This window comes from Artemia franciscana, chromosome 14, assembly GCF_032884065.1.
Source record: "Artemia franciscana chromosome 14, ASM3288406v1, whole genome shotgun sequence".
Taxonomy (NCBI): Eukaryota; Metazoa; Arthropoda; class Branchiopoda; order Anostraca; family Artemiidae; genus Artemia; species Artemia franciscana.
Genome location: NC_088876.1, coordinates 36,020,985 through 36,042,427, shown reverse-complemented (window position 1 = coordinate 36,042,427; position 21,443 = coordinate 36,020,985). Strand labels below are relative to the sequence as shown.

The 21,443-nt window shown below is 36.5% G+C and overlaps 1 protein-coding gene across 1 annotated transcript in view; it reads left to right on the top strand.

Moving 5' to 3' along the window:
- Positions 1 to 21,443, top strand: part of LOC136035788 (voltage-dependent calcium channel type A subunit alpha-1-like) — a 208,837-nt gene that overhangs the window by 122,083 nt on the left and 65,311 nt on the right. Inside the window, exon 4 of the mRNA XM_065717761.1 lies at positions 6,170 to 6,394. Within this exon, the coding sequence (XP_065573833.1) occupies positions 6,170 to 6,394 (225 nt within the window). The remainder of the gene's footprint in view (positions 1 to 6,169; positions 6,395 to 21,443) is intronic.

Genomic DNA, 21,443 nt, shown 5'->3' with positions numbered 1-21,443 from the left:
TGCTGAATAAAACGGCTATCTCAGAATTTTGATCTGGTGACTTTGGGAAAAAAAGAGCGTGGGAGGGGGGCCTAGGTGCCTTCCAATGTTTTGGTCACTTAGAGAGGGTACTAGAACTTTCAATTGCTATTAGAATGAACCCTCTCACGACATTATAGGGCCACTGGGTCGATACGATTACCCCGGGGGAAACAAAAAAACAAACAAATAAACACGCATCCATGATATGTCTTGTGGCAAAAAATGCAAAATTCCACATTTTTGTAGATAGGAGCTTGAAACCTCTACTGTAGGATTTTCTGATATGCTGAATCTGATGGTGTGATTTTCGTTAAGATTCTATGACTTTTAGGGGATGTATTTTCTAAAATAAGGCAAATTTTCTCAGGCTCGTGACTTTTGATGGGCAAGTCTAAACTTAATGAAACTTATATATTAAAAATCAGCATTAAAATGCAATTCTTTTGATGTAACTATTTTTATAACAATTCCGTGTTTTAGGGTTATGGTTATTATTGAGCCGGGTCGCTCCTTACTACAGTTCATTACCACGAACTCTTTGATAATGATAGATGGTAATAAGCTTATCTAAGCTATGGATGTCAGGTGATTGATTTTTTCAAACGATAATTTCAACAGGACCTGTGTCTGTCACCATCAGGTTCAAATTTCTTATTCCTTAAATCAATCAACTGATTCAAATTCCTTAAATCAATCAGCTGACCTTTCGTAGCTTACGTAAGCTAATTATCATCTAACATTATTATAAACCATTCTTATTACTGGATTGTAAGGTAATACCTCACCGTCTTGTTTTTCTTTCCAAGAAAATAAATTCTATAAATATTTTTATAAAGGTATTTTCACTTGAAAAAAGGAAATGCCAGTAGGTAGTCTTATCTCTGTCTCCAGTGTATTTTCATTTCAATATATTTTATGTATCGTGTCTTCATCAAAATGAAACAAAGTTTAATTTTCTTGACTGTTAGGTCAATTAAGTTGTTTTCGTTGAAAGATTGATGGCACTATCTGGCCTAGGCCATAAACAAGCATCCAAACATAATATTTTTCTGGTTTGTCAGTCTAGTCTGCAAAAAACCTAAACCATAAAGAAACCATAAAGAATACAGATGACTTGTGAAAAATTCCTCAAATCCCAAATATAAAAGCCCTGAACGAATTCAAAAGCTCCTATTTTATGGGGGAAGTCCTTAAAGAAGAAACACTATAAAGTTATACCATGTAGATAGGTTGTAACGGTCAACCAGCCTATTTGAAACACTTTGACTAAGTGTGAAAATCGCTTGAGTAAACATAAGAATTGCTGTTCTTTAATAAAATTAATGCTTCTGGATTTAGTATTTGCTCTTTAAGAGAAGAAAAGAACTCACTTCACATAAGTGGTTGCTGTAGAATAAATGGTTGCTGTACATAGTATGCGACGAATACAGAAATTTGCAGCAAGAAAAAGCCACCTCTTTGCGAGCCCCAAAGCATTTCCTACAGGAAATGTTATTTTCTTTCGCCACCATTCGTCAGGTTACAAAAGAAGCTCATAGGTACAGTGCTAGTGCTATTTATTTGAACGACAGGACACCCCGGGAAAACTATTTAATAGATAAGGCTTTACTAGGGGCTAAATATAATGCTACCTAAGGAAAACTAATTCATCAGTTCCACTTAAAGATTTCTCCGGCATCGATTATTTGACAAAAAAATTTGTTTGGTGCTGTATATTCTTTTTGAATTGTTTCTACGAGGAAACTCTTCCATCAGAGCCATCTATTGATGTCTTTTAGGAAGAATACTAATAAATTTTCAAATTGGTGCTGCACACCCTTCTGAAGCAGTTTATCGGGGAAAAATGCTTCATCAGAGCCATCTAAAGATTTTTTGAGATCGCTAACTATTTTGGGAAAAGAGCCTTATTTCATACTGGACATCCTTCTGAAGCCATTTATCCTGGTGAATTGCTTCGTCAGCGCTTTGTGTGAATACTTTAAGCGAGGTCATTAACTATTTTGTAAAAACAGATTATTTAATTCCAAAATCCAAATAATTGCTACAATCTCTGGGCCATATATTCTGGAGAGGGCTCGTGCCCCAGCTAGACAAAGGTTACGGACATTTTTCGGGAATCATTTTTGGGGAGCATAATCTACTAATATCTTTTAGTCAGAACGCTAATAAACTTACAAAAACAAGCTTTATTTGGTACTGCACAACCTCTGAAGCTGTTTATCGGGGAGAAATGCTTCTTCAGAGCCATCTACAAATTTCTTTTAGATCACTAACTATTTTGGGAAAAGAGCCTCATTTCATACTGGACATCCTTCTGAAGCCATTTATCCTGGTGAATTGCTTCGTCAGCGCTTTTTGTGAATATTTCAAGCGAGGACACTAATTATTTGTTTAGGGTCTTTTGTTTAGGGACCGTTTTGTTTAGGGTCTCAAATCCTTCTGGAAGCTGTTTATCTGAAAGAAATGCTTCATCACAGGCATTTGCGGATATTTTAAGGGAGGGGAGTAATAATTTTGTAAGTACAGCTTTATTCAAGGCTGAGTTTGCAGCTGTTTCTGATAAAACTATTTCATCAAAGCCATCTTCTGACTTTCTGGTGAAACTAAGTAAAGGACTGATGACATCTTAGATACTCGGATGTAACTGAATGGGCAAAACATCACCTTTTAGCTGTGTAAATAAAAAACCATATCAGATAAATTTTCTTCTAAAGATTCTAAAAATTTTCTAAAGATTCTTCTTGCCAAATGCGACGATTCTTGAAAGTTTCAAGTCGATCTGAAAAAAAAAAGCTTAAAATTTTTGGGCCACACATTTTGGGGAGGACTCGTGCCCCAGCTAGACAAAGGTTTCGGACATTTTTCGGGAATCATTTTCGGGTAGCGTAATTCTTCATTTCCCCTTTTCTTGTGCATTCAAATCTCCTTGGCCAAAAAAATTACTTACATTTCAAACTATTCACATCCATAGTTTTTCTTACTTAGTCGGCCCCATATTTTGGAGGTATGTTCTTTTTCTCTTTAGTCCAAGAAACTAAAGAGAAAAAGTCCATGCCGATTAGTCTTGTTTGCCCAATATTTGGGAGGGGTTATGTAGCCTACCCCATCTACGATAAATAAAAGTTCAAATAGAAATAAGTCGAGTTATTAGACAGTGAAGCCGTCCTGGCCGAGTTGGTTGGTGCGCTGGATTCGGGATCCTTTGTCTGAGAGGACGCGGGTTCGAATCCCAGTGTACCCAACTCTTCAGTTGGGACGGGGGTCAGTGGCGTGACTCTGTAAGCATAGCCAGAGTCGACCCAGCTCTAAATGGGTACCTGGAGAAATCTGGGGAAGGTAAACAGGAAGGGTGTGCGAAAGCACAGGATGGCTGGCCCCCAACCCCCCATTGCACTTCCTGGCTGAAGGGCCAAGAAACGGAGATCAGCACCGCCGGTAGGGACTGTACAGTCTAATGCCGTATCCTTTACTTTTTTTTTTTATTAGACAGTGATAATTAACAAAAGATACTGGACAGAGGTGCCATTTGGGGGGGAGGGTAAGGGGGGGGGAAATGCCCACCCCTGATTTTCCAGGGGGCCCAAGCTTCCACCACAGATGGCCCTTTTCCGGCCATAATTATCCATTATGTCCAACATAATCCATTCTGTTCAAATGATTTGAACTAACTGTACGCCTATTAGCCAAAGAGCCTAATTACCTGACGACCCTTAGGGTAATTACGCTATTTGCTATTAATCATTGTAAACTTTGAAAGTAGGTTAGATTCATAATAAAAGTCTCAAGTTCTGTCAAATGCCCCATGCCCACCCCAAGATTTGGCCCAAATGGCGCCTCTGATACTGGAAATTAATCTTTTTGCCAACCATATATTTCATTTTGTTAGAACAAAATTTTCTTTTCATTTATCCTTGGTCATTTGGTCCCCATGGCTCAAAACTTAAGAATATAAGTCTCAGGCCGTTAAGAGAGATACTAGATCTCTTCAGAATCCTTAACTTAAAATTGGCTTAGCGTAATAGACTCCTCATAGGCTAATAAAAAAAAACTTAGATTGTAACTTCCAAATTCTCTTGGAATTTTTTTGGCCTGTTTTGACCTTTTGTCGGGACCGATTTTTGAGAAAATATTTTTTTTTCTCTTTCATTCGATGTTTGGGGACATATAATAAGCAAAAATAATAAGAGTCGAAAAGGCTGAAGGAAAGCAAATGAAATATATTACTAAAATAGACAAAAACATATTCAGTTAAGAAAATAAAGTAGGGGAATAGCTGCTTTGTTTATTAGTATTAGTTACAAAGATTACAGCAGTGCATTGAATAGCGGGTAAATTTTCCGATTAACTCATTAATGGGATAGTTACGAAAGAGACATAGTTAGAATATTATCTTAAACTCAAATATGACATTCATTTGGGTCGGAAAGTAATTTCCTTTCCCCTAATGTGCAAATGTGTAATTTGAGCTGTATATACACATATACAGCTGTATATACACATTGGGCTTTCTTTAAGTCACCCTTTTCTTCAATTTGCTTTGTCAACATTGGACGTGTCCCCCACTCTAATTCACAGATTAGATACCAATATACAGTTATGAAAACTCCTATCTTGCCCATGAGAAGCTTTTAGTAATGAGCTCTGAGCTTGGTGTCTCCTTCCAAGCCCGTGCTCAGACGCGTAGATCGCACTATAACACCACAAGCGGGAACACAATTTTGTTTTGTTGCAAACACAACATAGATACCAATACTGGTATCTAAGCCGTGCTGCTAGTTTCCTGTCTCCAGCCGCTAGCTTCTAGCAAGCAGTTACTTCACCATATGAAAAAGTTCGTGGTAAAGAACTGTGGTAAGGAGTGACCCGGCTCAATAGTAACCAAAACTCTAAAAAACAAAATTTTTATAACAATAGTTACATCAAAAGAATCGCATTTTAATGCTGATTTTAAATATCTAAGTTTAATTAAGTTTAAACATACTTATCAAAAGTTACGAGCCTGAGAAAATTTGCTTTACATCAGAAAATAGGGGGAAACCCCCCTTAAAAGGCATAGAATCTTAACGAAAATCACACCCTCAGATTCAGCGTATCAAAGAACCCTACCGTAGAAATTTTAAGATACAATCTACAAAAATGTGGAATTTTGCATATTTTACCACAAGATAGATATTTATTATTTTTTTTTCCCCAGGGTTGATCGTATCGACCAAGTAGTCCTAGAATGTCGTGAGAGGGCTCATTCTAACGGAAATTGAAAGTTATAGTACCCTTTTTAAGTGACCAAAAAATGGAGGGCACCTAGGCCCCCTCTCACGCTCGTTTTTCCCCCCAAAGTCACCGGATCAAAATTCTGAGATAGCCATTTTATTCAGCATAGTCGAAAAACCTGACAAACATGTCTTTGGGGACGACTTACTCCCCACAGTCCCCGCGGGAGGGGCTGCAAGTTACAAACCTTGACCAGTGTTCACACACAGTAATGGTTATTGAGAAGCGTACAGACGCATTCAGGGGGACTTCTTTTGGTTTTGGGGAGAGTTGGGGGGGGGGTTACGTGGGAGGATCTTTCCATGGAGGAACTTCTCATGGGGGAAGAGACTTTCAATGGAGACTTCAATATATTTTTTAATATATAGTATTTTTTTCTAATATACTACATTTTTCTAAAAATCGTCCGATCAAAATATGAGAAAGCCATTTAGCCATAAAGATAAATTAAGATGCAAATTTCGCTTTAATTATTCGTGTGCGGTTAGCCAAAATCAAAAGATGTATTAATTCAAAAACGTTCAGAAATAAAAAAAATTTTTTTCTTAACTGAAAGTAAGGAGCGATATTAAAACTTAAAACGAACAGAAATCACTCCGCACATGAAAGTGGCTGTTCCCTCCTCAGCGCCCCGATCTTTATGCTAAAGTTTTTTACGGTTTTGAAAAGTAGAGTTGAGAGAAAGAGTCAAACTTAAAATTTAGTGCAGTTGGTTGTTTTGGAAATTAAGAAAAGACACCAGGCCAATTAAGATGAGATTAAAATATCACATAATAGTTATAAAGCAGTATGAAATACTCAACGGCGCAATATAAAACCTTAAAAACTGAAACAGATTTGTTACAAAATATTTTATAGACAAATTCTTATCTTACAGGACGCCTTCCCAGGGTGAGGAATCCTTACCAAAGTCACCACGTCGTGTTCGGATATCGGAAGTAGCAAAGGTTTCACCACCAAAACCTGTAAAGGGATTGGCTGATCTAATTGTGGAGGCTCAGCTAAAGGATGGTTTTAATGTAAAAAGACGAAGAGCAGTAGGGCAATCAGATTTGAAATCATGTGCCCTTGTTCAGAGCCGTATGAAATTGGGCGATGTGATGTAAGTGAAAAAATCTTTTCTAACGTTTCATCATTTTAGTCATTTCCAACAGAATTTCATCATTTTAATCATTTCCATCAACATTTCATCATTTTAAATGAAAAGCATAAATCATCTCGCTTTATGTAATCAGTAAGTGCTTGTAACTCCCATCCAATTACTAACCTGAAAACTATCACATAATTTTATTTGACGGGTACCTAAAGCTACACTTTAGGTGCCAGCATGCTTTCGGATACTCACAAGTGAGAATGTGTTTTTTTTAAATATTAAGATTGCGTAGTATATATTGAGTTAGCTAATTTTGTCGTATAAATCATACTCTGGGTTACCATGCATGCCCTATGCCATGCTCTATTATTTGCCTTTTCTGTACTTTCTCATACTTTCTAGCTTAATTTTTTCCACAGTTCGACGCATTGTAAATCTCTATCATGTAATAGGGTCCCTAATTACTATTGATAGCCTCAAAGATAGCTGTGGACTTGAGGAATATTTTTCGACTGAAATGTAAATTTTTGATTTGCGGCTAAATTAAATGTAATTTTAATACCGAAATGAGTTATGTCCATTATGTTCCTATGTACATACTATTCTAACGTCGTTCGAGATGTTTGTCAAAGGATTCACTTTTTGACATCTTTTCACTTATTTATTTTGTTTTCTTTAAACTCTTCCACAATAAAGGTCAAAATCAATCTTGCAAATCGTTATTTAAGGAAAGTAAGCATGAATGAACGATAAATTTTGGACACATTCATTAGCTTTAGCTCAGCCATGTGAAGTATAAACATCATGTAGGCTCTTAAGCCTAGCACCATTGAAGGTGTCATCTATTTACAAAATTAGTACGCTCTATGTGACGCATGTCGTATGTATAATAATTGTACGATTCATGGTAAAGTAGGCAGACGTGATAGAAGTTTGCCTGTGCCTTGCAGAGACCATGCCTTTCGTGCAAGACAAATTAATGCTTCCAGGGGTGTACCAGACGCTGGGGAGCCAGCAACTCTTTAACCTTAATAAGGAAAAAGTTTTGCAGGATGTCCATGGATTTTAATTCTCTGTGACGCATGTCAGGTGTAGAATAATTGTACCATTCATGGTAAAGTAGGTAGACCTGAAAGAAGTTAACTTGCACCGTGCACAGACCATGCCGTTGCTGTTGTTGTTGTTGTTAAGCTCTCCTCTGTGCTTTATACGCCTTGAGAGCCTTATCTCTTGGTTGTCATCCACGATTAAATAGCAGAAGCATTAAACATTTAATGCTCTACCAATGTCACTGAAGAACTGCACTAAGATGCGGGCGATCTCTACATTTTCAAGAACTGATTTAAATCCTCCTAGTACTAACTGCATTGAAGGGGCTACAACCATGGGCCACAGACCATGCCTTTCATGAAAGTAAAACAGTTCAAAATAGGGATGATACCTTTTTATTGACAGTGAATAGATCTAAAATTATTTAACTGGATATTTCGAACACATATACAGTGTTCATCATCAGCAGTAAATCTAAAAGACATGAATAAAAATACAACATCATAACTCTATTTCATCGTCTTTAAAGCAAAATACCAAACCTGAAGATTTCACGTCGGCCCTCTCGGAACATATCTTTAACTTTCCAAATCATTTTATTTTGTTTGAGAATGTTTCTTTGATTTCTAGGGACCAAGGTTTAAAGCAAATTTTCAGGGAAACAATCGAAATTAAAAAAAAAAAAAATCTATTCAAGAATAATTCCATAAACAGAGATACAGGTGAATTTGGATTGAATTCAATTTATGATAATTTACTGAGGTCAAATAAAGTAAATTCCACCTCACCTAAGAGCTATGACCTCTGTCCACGTAATATGTCAGATTATTCTAATGAATCGGAACCGAAAGGTCAAAGAGATTTGCCTCCGCTGTTGCATTGAAAAAAAAAATAAATAAAATAAGAGCAATAAAATATATGTAATTAGTTTATTAGGTATAAATTTTGTTTATTTTTATTCATGTCTTTTAGTTTTACTGCTGATGATGAACACTGTATATGTGTTCGAAATATCCAGTTAAATAATTTTATATTTATTCACTGTCAATAAAAAAGTATCATCCCTATTTTGAACTGTTTTACTTTCGTCATGGAAAGGCAGTGTGGTCTTCGAAGTTATCTATGCCTTTAATGGCAGACAAATTAATGTTTCAAGATGTATGCCGAACGCCGGGGAGTCAGCAACTCTTTGAACATAAGAAGGTAAAAGTTTTGCAGAGTATCCCGTATATCCTCATTCAGATAGATTTTAGATATTCTTTTCAAATCTCCTTTACGATACGATAGAGCAGCATCTGATCTCGAGTGGCACTTATATCAAAGCATAATGGAGTTAAGGTGCAGTAAAAGGACCACATGGACCACATGCACTACAAGCTGCTATCGTTTGTTTCTGTGTTTCATAAAATAAGGGTGGTCAATTATCTTGTATTTATCCTGAAAAAGGTGATATTCGTAATCAGAAGAATTCGGGGCTAGTACTGCAGACAAAATAATTTATATACCTAATATTGTGTTCATAAGCCCTTTACCAATTCTCTAGACTAAGAGCGCTGAAACTGAAGTTGGTTCTTCGGTCCTGAATCCACCTGTTTCATGGAATTAATCGATACTTTTTTTTTTGTATAGTTATCTTAAGGAAAAATATAGGGTAAACAACGTTATGTCTAAGCTATTTTGGGAAAATCTGGGCGGGTTATGTAGTGTAATGCTATAGCAGGTTTCGATCTCGGTCCCGTAATGCCAAAGTACGGTAGAACCCACTGCGCCTCTGATGACCACAAGACTATGATGCAATAACTTTAAGACGGTGGGCTTTAGTATTAAATTAAATAGGGTTTAAGGTAATAGTGGGCTTCAGTGGGCTTTAAGCAGGTCTTCTTTTGTTGGTTTTAGTGGTCTTTTCACTTTAAGTATGAAATAAAAACTGAGGCAGTTAGATAGTGATGCTTTGTACCACTATCATACCGATTTGAACTTTTTTACCGAGTGGCTGAAACACTGGAAGGGGGGCTTCCCCGTTACTTGACGCCCCTGTCGACAGCTACAGTACATGACCCCGGTTCATACCAAAGAGTAAGGGCAACTTATAAGAGTGGAAACATCGGCAAAAAAACTCCCATCTAGCGTTGGGTGACACAGCTTTTAGAGCTGTGTAACCGTTTTTCTGTCTGGAGGTGATATCAGATACTTATTACTACCCTAATTTTACCTGTTATACCAATTAAGCTAGTTATTCTTATTATTACACTGACAAATGGTAATTTTCGTCACACCCTAGATTACGTTAACATTTTTTTTTTTGTCAGCACTAGTACCAGTCTCTACTCTGATCAGTTACCCATACTCTTTGGCTCATCTCTTTCAATAAAAAACATATCCACTAGGTGTACATCAGATGGTTTTCCCGTCTGGGGTACCTTTAAGGGTTATGTTTATTTGTATTAACTTAATTTAAGTAACATGGAGTTAAATTCTAAGACAGCCGAGAAAATTTAAAATTGACAGAACTCCTTATTACGAATAGGTAACAAATAGTTTTACTAGAGAACATTTTCAAGAGTTCATCAAACCTGGTTTAAAATTAAAGGTATTGGGTATCTCCCCAAAATGAAAGAACTATCTTCTAATATTATAGGCAATGGCTTTTAGAAATGGCAAGGGGACCTAAGGTGTATGGGTCTGCACAATTTTTGAAATACAAAAATTAAGGTCTTCATGCGTTTCCTTGGGGGGTGGGGAGGGGAGAATTCAGATGTTAAATTAGTGAGATCATCATTCTTTTAGCCCTGTTTGCGTTTCAGGATTTCCAAGAACTACCAGAAGTTTGAATAATGGCAACTAATGGAAATTTTCGTTCACAGAATTTTTAGTTCGCAGGAGGCTCTAGGCGCATTGATTGCAGGTATTCCAGAGTTCATGAGGGGTTGACCCTTTGGCTCATTCTTATACAAACTCGAAGTGTTTATTAACTTGGTAAAATGACTGCCAAGCTCTTCCTGGAGTTCTTCAAAAGCTGACACAATGTCACTAATAGGAAAAAATACCAGTTCTCGTCCAAAGCTGCAGAGGGACTTAGGGCATTTGTGTTCGGCTACTGAAATCCAAGCACCCCACAACCTCCCTCCTCTTCAGAAATCATTTTACATTTTCTTGAAGGCTCAATATGACTTCAGATATTGCGGGCATTAAAAAACACTTTTTGGGGCATCTGCCCTCACCCTGTCCTCTATTTATCTCTAGACTCACAGAGAGCTAGAGAATTTGGGCATTGAAATGAGCTCTTTTAGGTATATGCTCCCCGTATCCGTTGCCTACACAATGTCCTACTGCTGCTTCTTAATAATACCTGATGTACAAATATACAACGCTAAAATAAATTCATGAAAAATAGAGTGATTTAACTTAGTTTAAAAAAAGGTACTGAGAAAAATATTCATATTATTTCAGGAACGAACGTGAAACCTTGTTGTATTTCTTCTACCAAAAAAATGGGAAGCACAATATATAGTTTTTTGATACTTTTAAATTGATTGCCTACCTCCGAATTCTCAGTCGAAAGCAACCTGGTCCCCCATCTGGCAAAATCATTGTTTAATGCCACAAATGGAAGAAAATGCTACTTTCCGATGACACAATCTTTTTGGTTACTTTACAAAAGGCACCATAACTTTAAATTTCTATTCAAATAAGGCCTCTCCCGATCTTCTAGGAACAAAGCTGCGATAAAATCAACCTTTAGAAAAAAATAAATAAAATGCATTTCTGATTGTCTTCTTGGAAAAAGTTGAAATTCCACTTTTTTGTCAATAGCAGCTACAAACCTCCACAGTATTGTTGTCTTAACACATAGAGTCTAATTGTACAAATTTCATTAAGATCACTTACCTATTTGGACGTGTTTCCCCCATTTTTCAAAAATCAGGCACATTTTCTCCTGCTCGTAGCGCTTGTTATGTAGCATTACAACTATAGAAATTTATATATTTAGGATAAAGAATGCCAAGAAAGCCAATTCTCTTTTATTTATGAAATATATCAGAATTTCTTTTCTTTAGAGTTGCGGTTACTATGGCATAAGTTGCTCCTTACTTAGAGTTTGTGACCACGAACTATCTAATTCTATACCAAAAATTTTACATGTATTTTGGAATATATATAGATTTTTCCAACGAGTCTTTTCTTTCTTGATTCTATTTATTTGTACTTATTTCCCTTTGGCTGCTCAATCTTACATGTTAGGAGATTTTTCAAGGGAGAATTATGCGTGGGAATTTTCCCTGGCTGGAACTTTCTTTGTCGGTAATTTTCCGCGGGATATTTTTTGACAGGTATGAAAGGGGGAATTTTTGACAAGAGAATTCTCAGGAGATACTTTCCATGGGGGAGTTTTTGGGGGTTAATTGCCGGGGGAAAATTTTTCCACGGGTCGAGAATTTACCTGGGGTAAGACGCCAGACCCCTAAAGGAACATTGTTCAAGCCTCTTTTCTTATGTTTTGTCAATTTAAATTATCACCTCGCAGCACTCATGGTACAGCCTTGGTTTAAATGTATTCCAAAGAACGAGGGAAGATGAGTGATTTCAACATGACGAACCAATCACTTTGGCTGTGATAATTAAAAATGCGGCAAATGCTATTTTGGTCGAAAATGAGTTATGTATGTGTCATGGGTAAACTAAGTACGAGGAATCGAATGGTACAGTCGGAATCGTTCTATTGTGTACGGTTATTAAGCATTATCGTATAAGCCTCCAAGTGGCTTATGTCTCTTTCTTATCAGGCCTTGTTGCAATTCAAAATGACAGAAGAGGATTATCTTATGGAACTACAACATGAGGACGTTGCTTTTGTCTCCTTTTTTGTCAAGGAGAAAGGAGACATACACCATACAAATGAATAATTTTGAATTCGTTCGGAATACTTGAACTTAATCTATAAGCCTCTCGAAAGAGCATAAAAAGTTGGTTTAGAAGATGTTCCCCTTATCTTTATAAGCCTCACCCTTTGACCACAGCCAATAAACTTTTTTTCGCTCTTGGCTTTCCTGACAAGTTTTAAAAATGGCATGTGTCACACTTCTAATTACCACAACTGACTTTGATATATGCCATCATTTATCGATAATAACTAGTCATTCTGAAAGTAATAACTAGTCATAATAACTAGTCATAACATAGTAACATAATAACTAGTCATTTCAGAATGACATTCAGTCATTCTGAAAGTTTCCAAAATGATGGATTGTTAGGGCATCTAATTATAGCTAATTAAGTAACATAAATAATATGCAAATGTTAACTATGTGATTGACTAGTCCCCAACATGAAAAAAGTATTCTTAGCAGTGAGTATTGCTTCGTGAGATGAGAAACGGCCAGCTACCCCATTTTTATCATCAAAAACGTTATGGTGGTCCTCGAAAGGATTTGGGGCCGTTTTGCAGAGAACAGAGTTTATTAATTATTGAGTAGTTTTTTTTTTACTCAACAATGCTCACCAACTCCAAGGCTGTGGGGTTAATAAACTAAAAGCAGCTCTGTGCGCTGTGATAACTGTCAACTTAGTTGGCATGATTCTATGGTACCCAATCAATCAATCAATCAATTTATTAATACTAAAAGAAAAACCTATTACAAAAGTAAAGCGGTTATTAGGCCCAAGAAGCTTTGCTTGTAGTGGATCGCAGAGAACAAGAATAAAGCACTTTTATTAAATATATATTACTAAAATTAGAAGTTAGGTTTTCTGCGGTTGAGGTTGACTTTAAGGAGATAAAATTCCATATGAAGGTGTACAACAACAGAATTGATGTGTAGAATAGGGTACTAGATCATGGTGTACTAGATCATGGGGATTATGAAAATCGCCTTTATCTTAACATAAAGTCAAAACTTAGGTTTTTTGAGGTTGAAGTTGATTTTGAGGAGTTGAAATTCGCGTTTCCATATAAAGGCGTACAATTGCATAATTGATGTTTACGGTAGGGTACTAAATCACGGTACCTTATTTGCGTTATTTTAGAAAATAGGGGGAAACACCCCCCAAAAGTCATAGAATCTTAACGAAAATCACACCATCATATTTAGCGTATCAGAGAACCCTATTGTAGAAGAAGTTTCAAGCTCCTATCTACAAAAATGTGGAGTTTTTTATTTTTTGCCAGACGGCAGGTCACGGATGCGTGTTTATTTGTTTGTTTGTTTTTTTCTCCCCAGGGGTGATCATATCGACCCAGTTGTCCTAGAATGTTGTGACAGGGTTCATTCTAACGAAAATGAAAAGTTCTAGTGACCTTTTTAAGTGACCAAAACATTGGAGGGCACCTAGGCCCCTCCCACGCTAATTATTTTCCCAAAGTCAACGGATCAAAATTCTGAGATAGCTATTTTATTCAGCGTAGTCGAAAAACCTTATAACTATGTCTTTGGGGACCACTTACTCCCCCAAAGTCCCCGTGGGAGGGGCTACAAGTTACAAACTTTGACCAGTGCTTGCATATAGTAATGGTTATTGGGAAGTGTGCAGGCGTTTTCAGGAGGATTTTTTGGTTGGGGAGGGGTTAAGAAGAGGGGGATATGCTTGGGGAACTTTCCATCGAGGAATTTGTCATGGGGGAAGAAAATTTCATGAAGGGAGTGCAGGATTTACAAGCATTACTTAAAAAAACAATGAAAAAAATAAATATGAAAAAGTTTTTTTTCAGCTGGAAGTAAGGAGCAGCATTAAAACTTAAAACGAACAGAAATTATTACCCATATGAGGGGCTCACCCCCTCCTAATACCTCGCTCTTTACGCTAGAGTATTTTTAGTAATTTCAACTATTTATTCTACGGCTTTTGTGATTCAGGGGTCATTTTTAATGATTTGGGGCAAAACTTGAGCTTCAGTGTAAAGAGTGAGGTACTGGCGAGCGGGCGAACCCCCTTATACATGTAATAAAAACATGAGAATACGGAAGTTCTTTACGTAAGCTAATTTATCAATTACGTATATATTTTACAAATAAAAAGATTCGTAAAAAATTAAAAGTTCTAGTTGCCTTTGTAATTAATTAAAAATCGGAGTGCAGCTAGGCTTCCTCCCCCGCTCATTTTTCTTAAAATCATTCGATCAAAATTATGAGAAAGCCGTTATAATTATTCCTCTGCGGAGAGCCAAAATCAAAACACGCATTGATTAAAAAACGTTCAGAAATTAAATAAAAAAACAAGTTTTTTTAACTGAAAGTAAGGAGCGACATTAAAACTTAAAACGAACAGAAATTACTTCGTATATGAAAGGGGATGCTTCCTCATCAACGCCCCGCTATTTACGCTAACTTTTTTTTACTGTTTTAAAAAGAAGAGTCAAACTTTAGCGTAAAGAGGGGGGCGTTGACGAGGAAGCAGCCCCTTTCATATACGAAGTAATTTCTGTTCTTTTCAAGTTTTAATGTCGCTCCTTACTTTCAGTTAAAAAAACTTGTTTTTTTTTTATTTAATCTCTTAAAGGAGCCAAGTACTCGTGACTACCGGATCTCAGCTGGAACCATGTTCTAAGCTTGCCCCGCAGTCACAGCCAGACTGAAGTCTGAACGAACGGAGGGACTAGCTGTAATCATCACATCCTCCCATTTACGAACCATATACAAATTTACTTCACCTACTAGTCTGAGAATCTCGATATTTTAAGGAAATTTAAATATATTATTTCCGGATCAATTTTTTAAACCTTTTATCACTGCTTGATCTAGTCTGACATGTCGTTATTGTCAAATCTCAACCTTTCCTTCACTATTAAAACTACTTTCTACGGTTTACAATACAGCTAGAAACCTCATTCAGGAAACTAATTGTTTTCGAGTCACTATGTTCTTTTATGTGCATGTTTTATTTCTGCTCAGCCTCATGGTGGCACCCCCAGCCCCTAAGTGGATTTTCACTTTGCAAAACTTAATTCTTAGACACTAAATTTGTGCTTAAAGTTCAGCCAAGAATATGCGATCAACCACTCCAAACATCCTCTTTTAAGAAAACACGAATATTCCCAGGGAGATAAAAATATTATCCTTGAAATTGTGCGCTTTTTAAAACATTGAATAAAACAGCTACTGTCCCGTTAGTGTCTACGGGACATTATGATAACGTGATAATGATAATCTGATGGCATAAGATCTGACGGAGCATTAGTCCTAGTGCTGAAATAACAGTTCTGATGAAAACTTACTCTTAAATTAATTTGACGTTCTTTTCTCTCACACTGAATCGTATCAGCTCTTCGGTAGCCTACACCGGTTGGGCCTCCATAACTCCAAAATCGAGGCAGCCTCACGCTAATTTCAGTACTCAGGTAAATCAAAAAGACAATAATTGAATAATGATTTATTTATCCGCCATCTACACAAGATTGCAGAGCAAGTGGAGCCAGGAAAAAGGAGCAAATTAAACACACCAAGAAAAACAAACACAAGTTATTATTGGATAAAATGTCCATTCAGTGTCGCTTTTGTCGCTTTTGTCGCTAACTTCTTACAAATATATAACTTCGAAGACCACACTGCCTTTCCATGACGTAAGTATAACAGTTGAAAATAGGGTTGAAACTATTCACTTCACCTAAGAACAATGATCTCTGTCCACCTGATATGTCAGATAAATCTAATGAACCGGAACCGAAAAGGTCAAAGAGACTGGCTTCCGCTGTTGCATTGAAAAAAAATAAGAGCAATAAACTATATGCAATAAGTTTATTTGGTACAAATCTTGTTTGTTTATATTGATGTCTTTTAGTTCTACTGCTGATAATGAACACTGTATATATGTTCAAAATATACAGTTAAAATTTTTTATATCTGTTCACTGTTGATTAAATGGTTTCATCACTATTTTGAACTGTCATACTTTCGTCAACTTCTTACAGATTCTCGAGAAATCTTAAATTGGATTCGCCATCCTGAAGATTTTGAGACGAGAATTTTAGTGCTACTAAGAAATAAATAATCGATACTTTGCGCATCTAAAATAGAACTATTCATTTTATCGGCGTCACTTTTAGCAAGAAGACAAGACGCAAGTGCAAGGTGAATAACATGAGGTTGGCAAACTGAACGATTACTTGAAGCAGATTTCCTGGAGTATCACCTCTGATTCGACACAACAATCCCGTAAGCACATTTAATAGCTGGAGTTGTGTGCTTCACAATGGTTAGCCTGATTTACGGATCGTTTCTGAAATCCTTAAGCCAAGGTATTTCAAATGTGATACTGCAACCATTGGTACTTCCGTCACTAGAGGCTCCAGTGGTATCATTATTTGATAAAACTGTTATATTAGGAAAACAGAAGCTAGTAATCTGGATGGAAGAAAATTTAGATTTTTTTTTTCAAAAGCTATATATTGTACCTACTTTAGACAAAAAATATATTTCCCTGTCCTAATTATTTCTCGATTTTTCAAGGGCAATGGAATTTAAAAGCTCTTTTCTTATATTGGGGTACCTTGGAGCTTCAAAATTAGAAAAACTGTTATACCAATTCTAGATCCTAAGGATTAGCGAATGCCAGGGGTGTATTTTCACAGTTAACAAATTTTGGAAGAATAGAAAGATAAGTCTGTAAACCAAGATTAGAATGTTGGAAGCTACAGGGATGACAGTGGTCAAATATGGCTCTGAATTATGGGCACTCCGAAAAGCGGATGAAGACTTACAAAATGTTTTCGAGAGAAATTGCCTACGGATTGTTCTGGGTACCCGGCTGACTGACCGTGTTTCAAACAGTAGGCTGTACGAAAAATGTGGTATAATCACGCTTTCTAGGACTAAAATGAAAGAAAGATTGAGATGGCTAGGGAACGTTTTGCGAATGAAGGATGACAGATTGACGAAGGTTTTTCTTTTTGGCCAACCGTCTAAGGCTAAATGAAAAGCAGGTCGTCCTCGTCTGGGGTGGAAAGGTGTCATAAAGAAAGATTTAAAGGAAATAGGAACTTCCTGGGAGGGTGTAAAGAGAGAGGCTTTGAATAGATTGGGATGGAAGAGGAGCCTGCATAGCTGTGTTGGCCTCGGGTGGCTTGGTGCTGCGGTGAGTTGTTAGTAGTAGTAGTAGTAGTAGAAGCAGTAGTAGTAGTAGTAGTAGTAGTAGTAGTAGTAGTAGATCAATGCACTTCGTATCGAAAGAGTTTTCGTGAAACTTCAAAAAGCCCTTATTTGATTGGAAATTCAAAGGGCTAGTGTCATTTAATAATCGAAAGTGATAAGAGGGGAACTAGCCCCCCTCCTATGCCCACTCTTTCTTCAAACACATTAATTCAAAATTTGAAATATAAATTTTGTTCAACGTAGTTTAAATGTCGAGAAGTTACTTATATCCCAAAGTAATCGGAGGGTGAATTACCCCCCTCCTCCCACGCTTATCATTTCTCCAAAAACTTCCGATAAAATTTTTGGTATGGCTATCTCTGCTCAACGTAGTTGAAAAGTCTGGAAATTATGTCTTTGAAGATGACCATCCCCCCACAGCCTTCAGGACAAGGGTTATAAGTTATATATAAAGTTTTTATAGAAAGAGTTGTCGTAGAAACTTCAAAAAGGTCTGATTCGATTGGAAATTGAGAGGACTAGTGCCTTTTTTAATAGTCGAAAATGCCTGGAGGGCAAATGCCCCCCTCCCCACGTCTATCATTTCCTAAAACACTTCCAATCAAAATTTTTATGTAGCCATTTTGCTGAACGTAGCTGAAAGGTCCGAAAATTATGTCTTTTAGGATGACAAATCCCCCAACCCTCAGGGCATGGGTTTTAAGGTATGTCCCGGGGGCTTATGAGATTTCTTATAGAAAGTGAGGTCATACACACTTCGGAAGGGGCTTATTGGATCGGATATTAAAAGCTCTAGAGCCATTTTTAAGAGTCAGTGAGGGCAAGTGAGCAACTCTCCCCCCCCCCCCACACACGTCGTATTGTCCTGAGCTGCATTTAATTGAAATTTTGAGATAGCCATTCTATTCAAAATATTCTAAATATCATATAACAAGCCTTCTGGGGTTGCAACAAACCCCCAGAGCTTAGGGGCTAGGGTTATAAGTTATACCCCAGGGGCATTTAAGGTTTTTGTGGAAGGGATGGCTGACTTTAGAGGACGCTTATTTGGTTGAAAATTTAAAGTTCTAGCTTGCCTTCAAAGATGACAACCTCCATCCCCTACAGCCCTCAGGACAAGCGTTGTAAGCTCTGCCCTTGGGGCACATAAGTTTTTATGGAAAGTGTTGTCGTATCAAAGGGCTCATTTGATTAGAAATTGAGAGGACTATCGCCTTTTTTACTAGTCGTAAGGGATGGGAGGGCAACCCCTCCCCACGCCCCTCATTTCCTTAAACACTTCCAGTCAAAATTTTGAGATAGCCATTCTGCTCAATATAGTTGAAAGGTCGTGAAATTATGTCTTCGAGGATGAAAAATCCTCCCCAACCCTCAGGGCAATGGTTGTAAATTATGCCCTAGGGGCATATAAGTTTTTGTTAGAAAGCGGGGTCATGTAAACTTCGGAAGTGGCTCGTTGGATTGGTAGTCAGAAGTTCTAGTGCCCTTTTTAAGAGTCAAAGAGTATAAATTTAATAATCACTTTTCAATTCGATGAATAAGACTAAGGCTAATGAATAAGACTATGTCAATAAAAACCAACAGAAATTAATTTAAAAAACTTCTCTACGAAGCAACTTTTTCAAAGTAATGTAAAGAGTTCCATTGAGCCAAAAATGAGCAGAAATAAAGTAAAATAATTTTCTAAGCCTAGTACTACCAAAAATCAACCTCAACAAAATAATTAAATTCAAAACGAACATAAATTGCAATAAATAACCGAGTCAAACTCAAAACGAACAAATATTAACATTAGTTGGGCTGATAACCCCATGCCTTCTCAAGACCAGAACATAATTTGCGCTTCACTGAAAATAAAATACGTTTAATATTTCCGTTTTTTTTTACTTTCCTAAATAAAAAAAATATCAAACTTTAAGGAATAAATATCAGTATAGATAGATAGATAGGTGTATTTCAAAAACCCATGGGCCATATACACACGAAAATATAAATAAATAACAAACAAGCAAGGAAATTAACAACAGTACGAATTACAAACACGCACAAAAAACAGAATTCAACGCAAAAAGTGCCTAATCTAACAACAAAAGAAAATAGACATACAAAAAACTTTTTCTTCTTATCAAGGATTTATCTATATATACTCCTACTCGAAATATTGTGGTTGGGTTACTATTTTGTAGAATACCCGGAAGCATCAAATTAATCCCATGCAAATAAATTTCCCGTAAATCCAGGAGCACCGGGCATTTCCGGAGAAAATGATCCAAGTCTTCATCATCATCATTACAAAGGGGACAAACATACCGCCTATCAGGACCAACTATCATTTTATTTTTGTCGAAAGTTTTTTGCCTGTTCTGGATTGGAAGACAATTCGCCCTAAGCTGAATCCAACGACGTAGAATCATAGCCGGTAAATTAAATTTAAAATAAACTTCCTCTCCAAAACTAGGTTTTGCCTGATTATAATGTTGTAGGGTTGTAGAATCAATATATGTTAATCAAACTGAAATCAACGTCATTTGTTTTTTTCTTTGAAAAACTTGCTTTGTGGAAAAGTTTTTAAAATTAATTTTTCATAAGGCGACGTGAAACTTGGCAGTTAAATTACTTAGACCTAGTTATTCCTAGTTACGTACGGTAATTCCTAGTTACAAATCTTAGTTTTAATCAAGTAGTTATTTGAAGCTTTATTACGGTAATGTTAAAAGAATCAGTGGGCCAAACTAATAATTTGTTTGGTGAATGGACACTCCCGTCACAATTTTGTTGGGTTAATACTTGTTTTTTTTTTATTATTTGGAATTGAATTTAGTACTCAACAGGGAATCAGTATTAACAATTTTTGACTCAAACAGTTGTTAGAGTAACAAGATATCGTGAACAATCCTATTCTATAGTTACATAGGAGTTTTAAACAATTAAGTAGGTTGGGAGGGTTGGCTTCTAGATTATGCCTTCCCCTTGATCCCCTTGATATCAGTGAAAGTTCTAGGCATGGCCAGGAGGGGGTGATATGAACCCCCAGTTTTTCTCATATTTGACACTAATTTCCTTTAGTTTGCATAACTTGGTATACCAAGGTGTACCTTGCAACCCCTCCCCCAATTATGAGGCCTAAAACTGTTACTGCAAATGAGATCTGATCTTGCATAGAAGAATTTTGGCCCTTCCGTATGGAATTCGCTTCCTATGAGAGTTAGGGCAGCTGAGAACCTTTTACAGTTAAGAATTAGATTAAAAGAGTATTTCTTTAGATTTTTTTTTGTTTTCTTTTTGGGGAGGATTATATAAGTTGGCTAAAGGACAGGAGGGAGGAACGGGTTGAAGGTGGACAGAATCGTATTTACATAGTGATTATTACCCAGGGGGTATTTGGGAAAAGGTGATTGTCTTATATTTTTATTATTTTAATTAATCTAGGATGCTTCTAGGAATATTTATGCAATTTTTTTTAATTAATTTAGGATATCTTTAGAAATGTTTATATAGTTAATCGCTACGCGTTAGCAAAATTTGGATTTTTCCCTAGCGTTGTGATTTATATTTCTAATAGTTTATATTTTCTTTTTTATGTTAATAAAAGTAAAAAAAAAAAGTTGAAGTCCTTTTCAGAATGCAAAGCCCTTTATCTAATTAGTTCGCTCGTACACAATGCTGATATTTAAGCTTACTTTTTTCAGTCTCAAATTAATGACATCATTTTTTTTTGTGTTTCCATTTTCGTTTCCACTAATAGTTTTTGAGGTTTGAATACTACATCCTGTTTCTGGTGATTCCAACATTCCGTTTCTAATATTTTAAATCAAATGTAGGGCAAACGTTTCGGCCGGTTTCTCTCCTACATTCGAAGATTTTTTCTTTCTATTTTTTGTATTTGTCGTGTCATTCATCCATTTTTGATCACATATGCAGAGCCC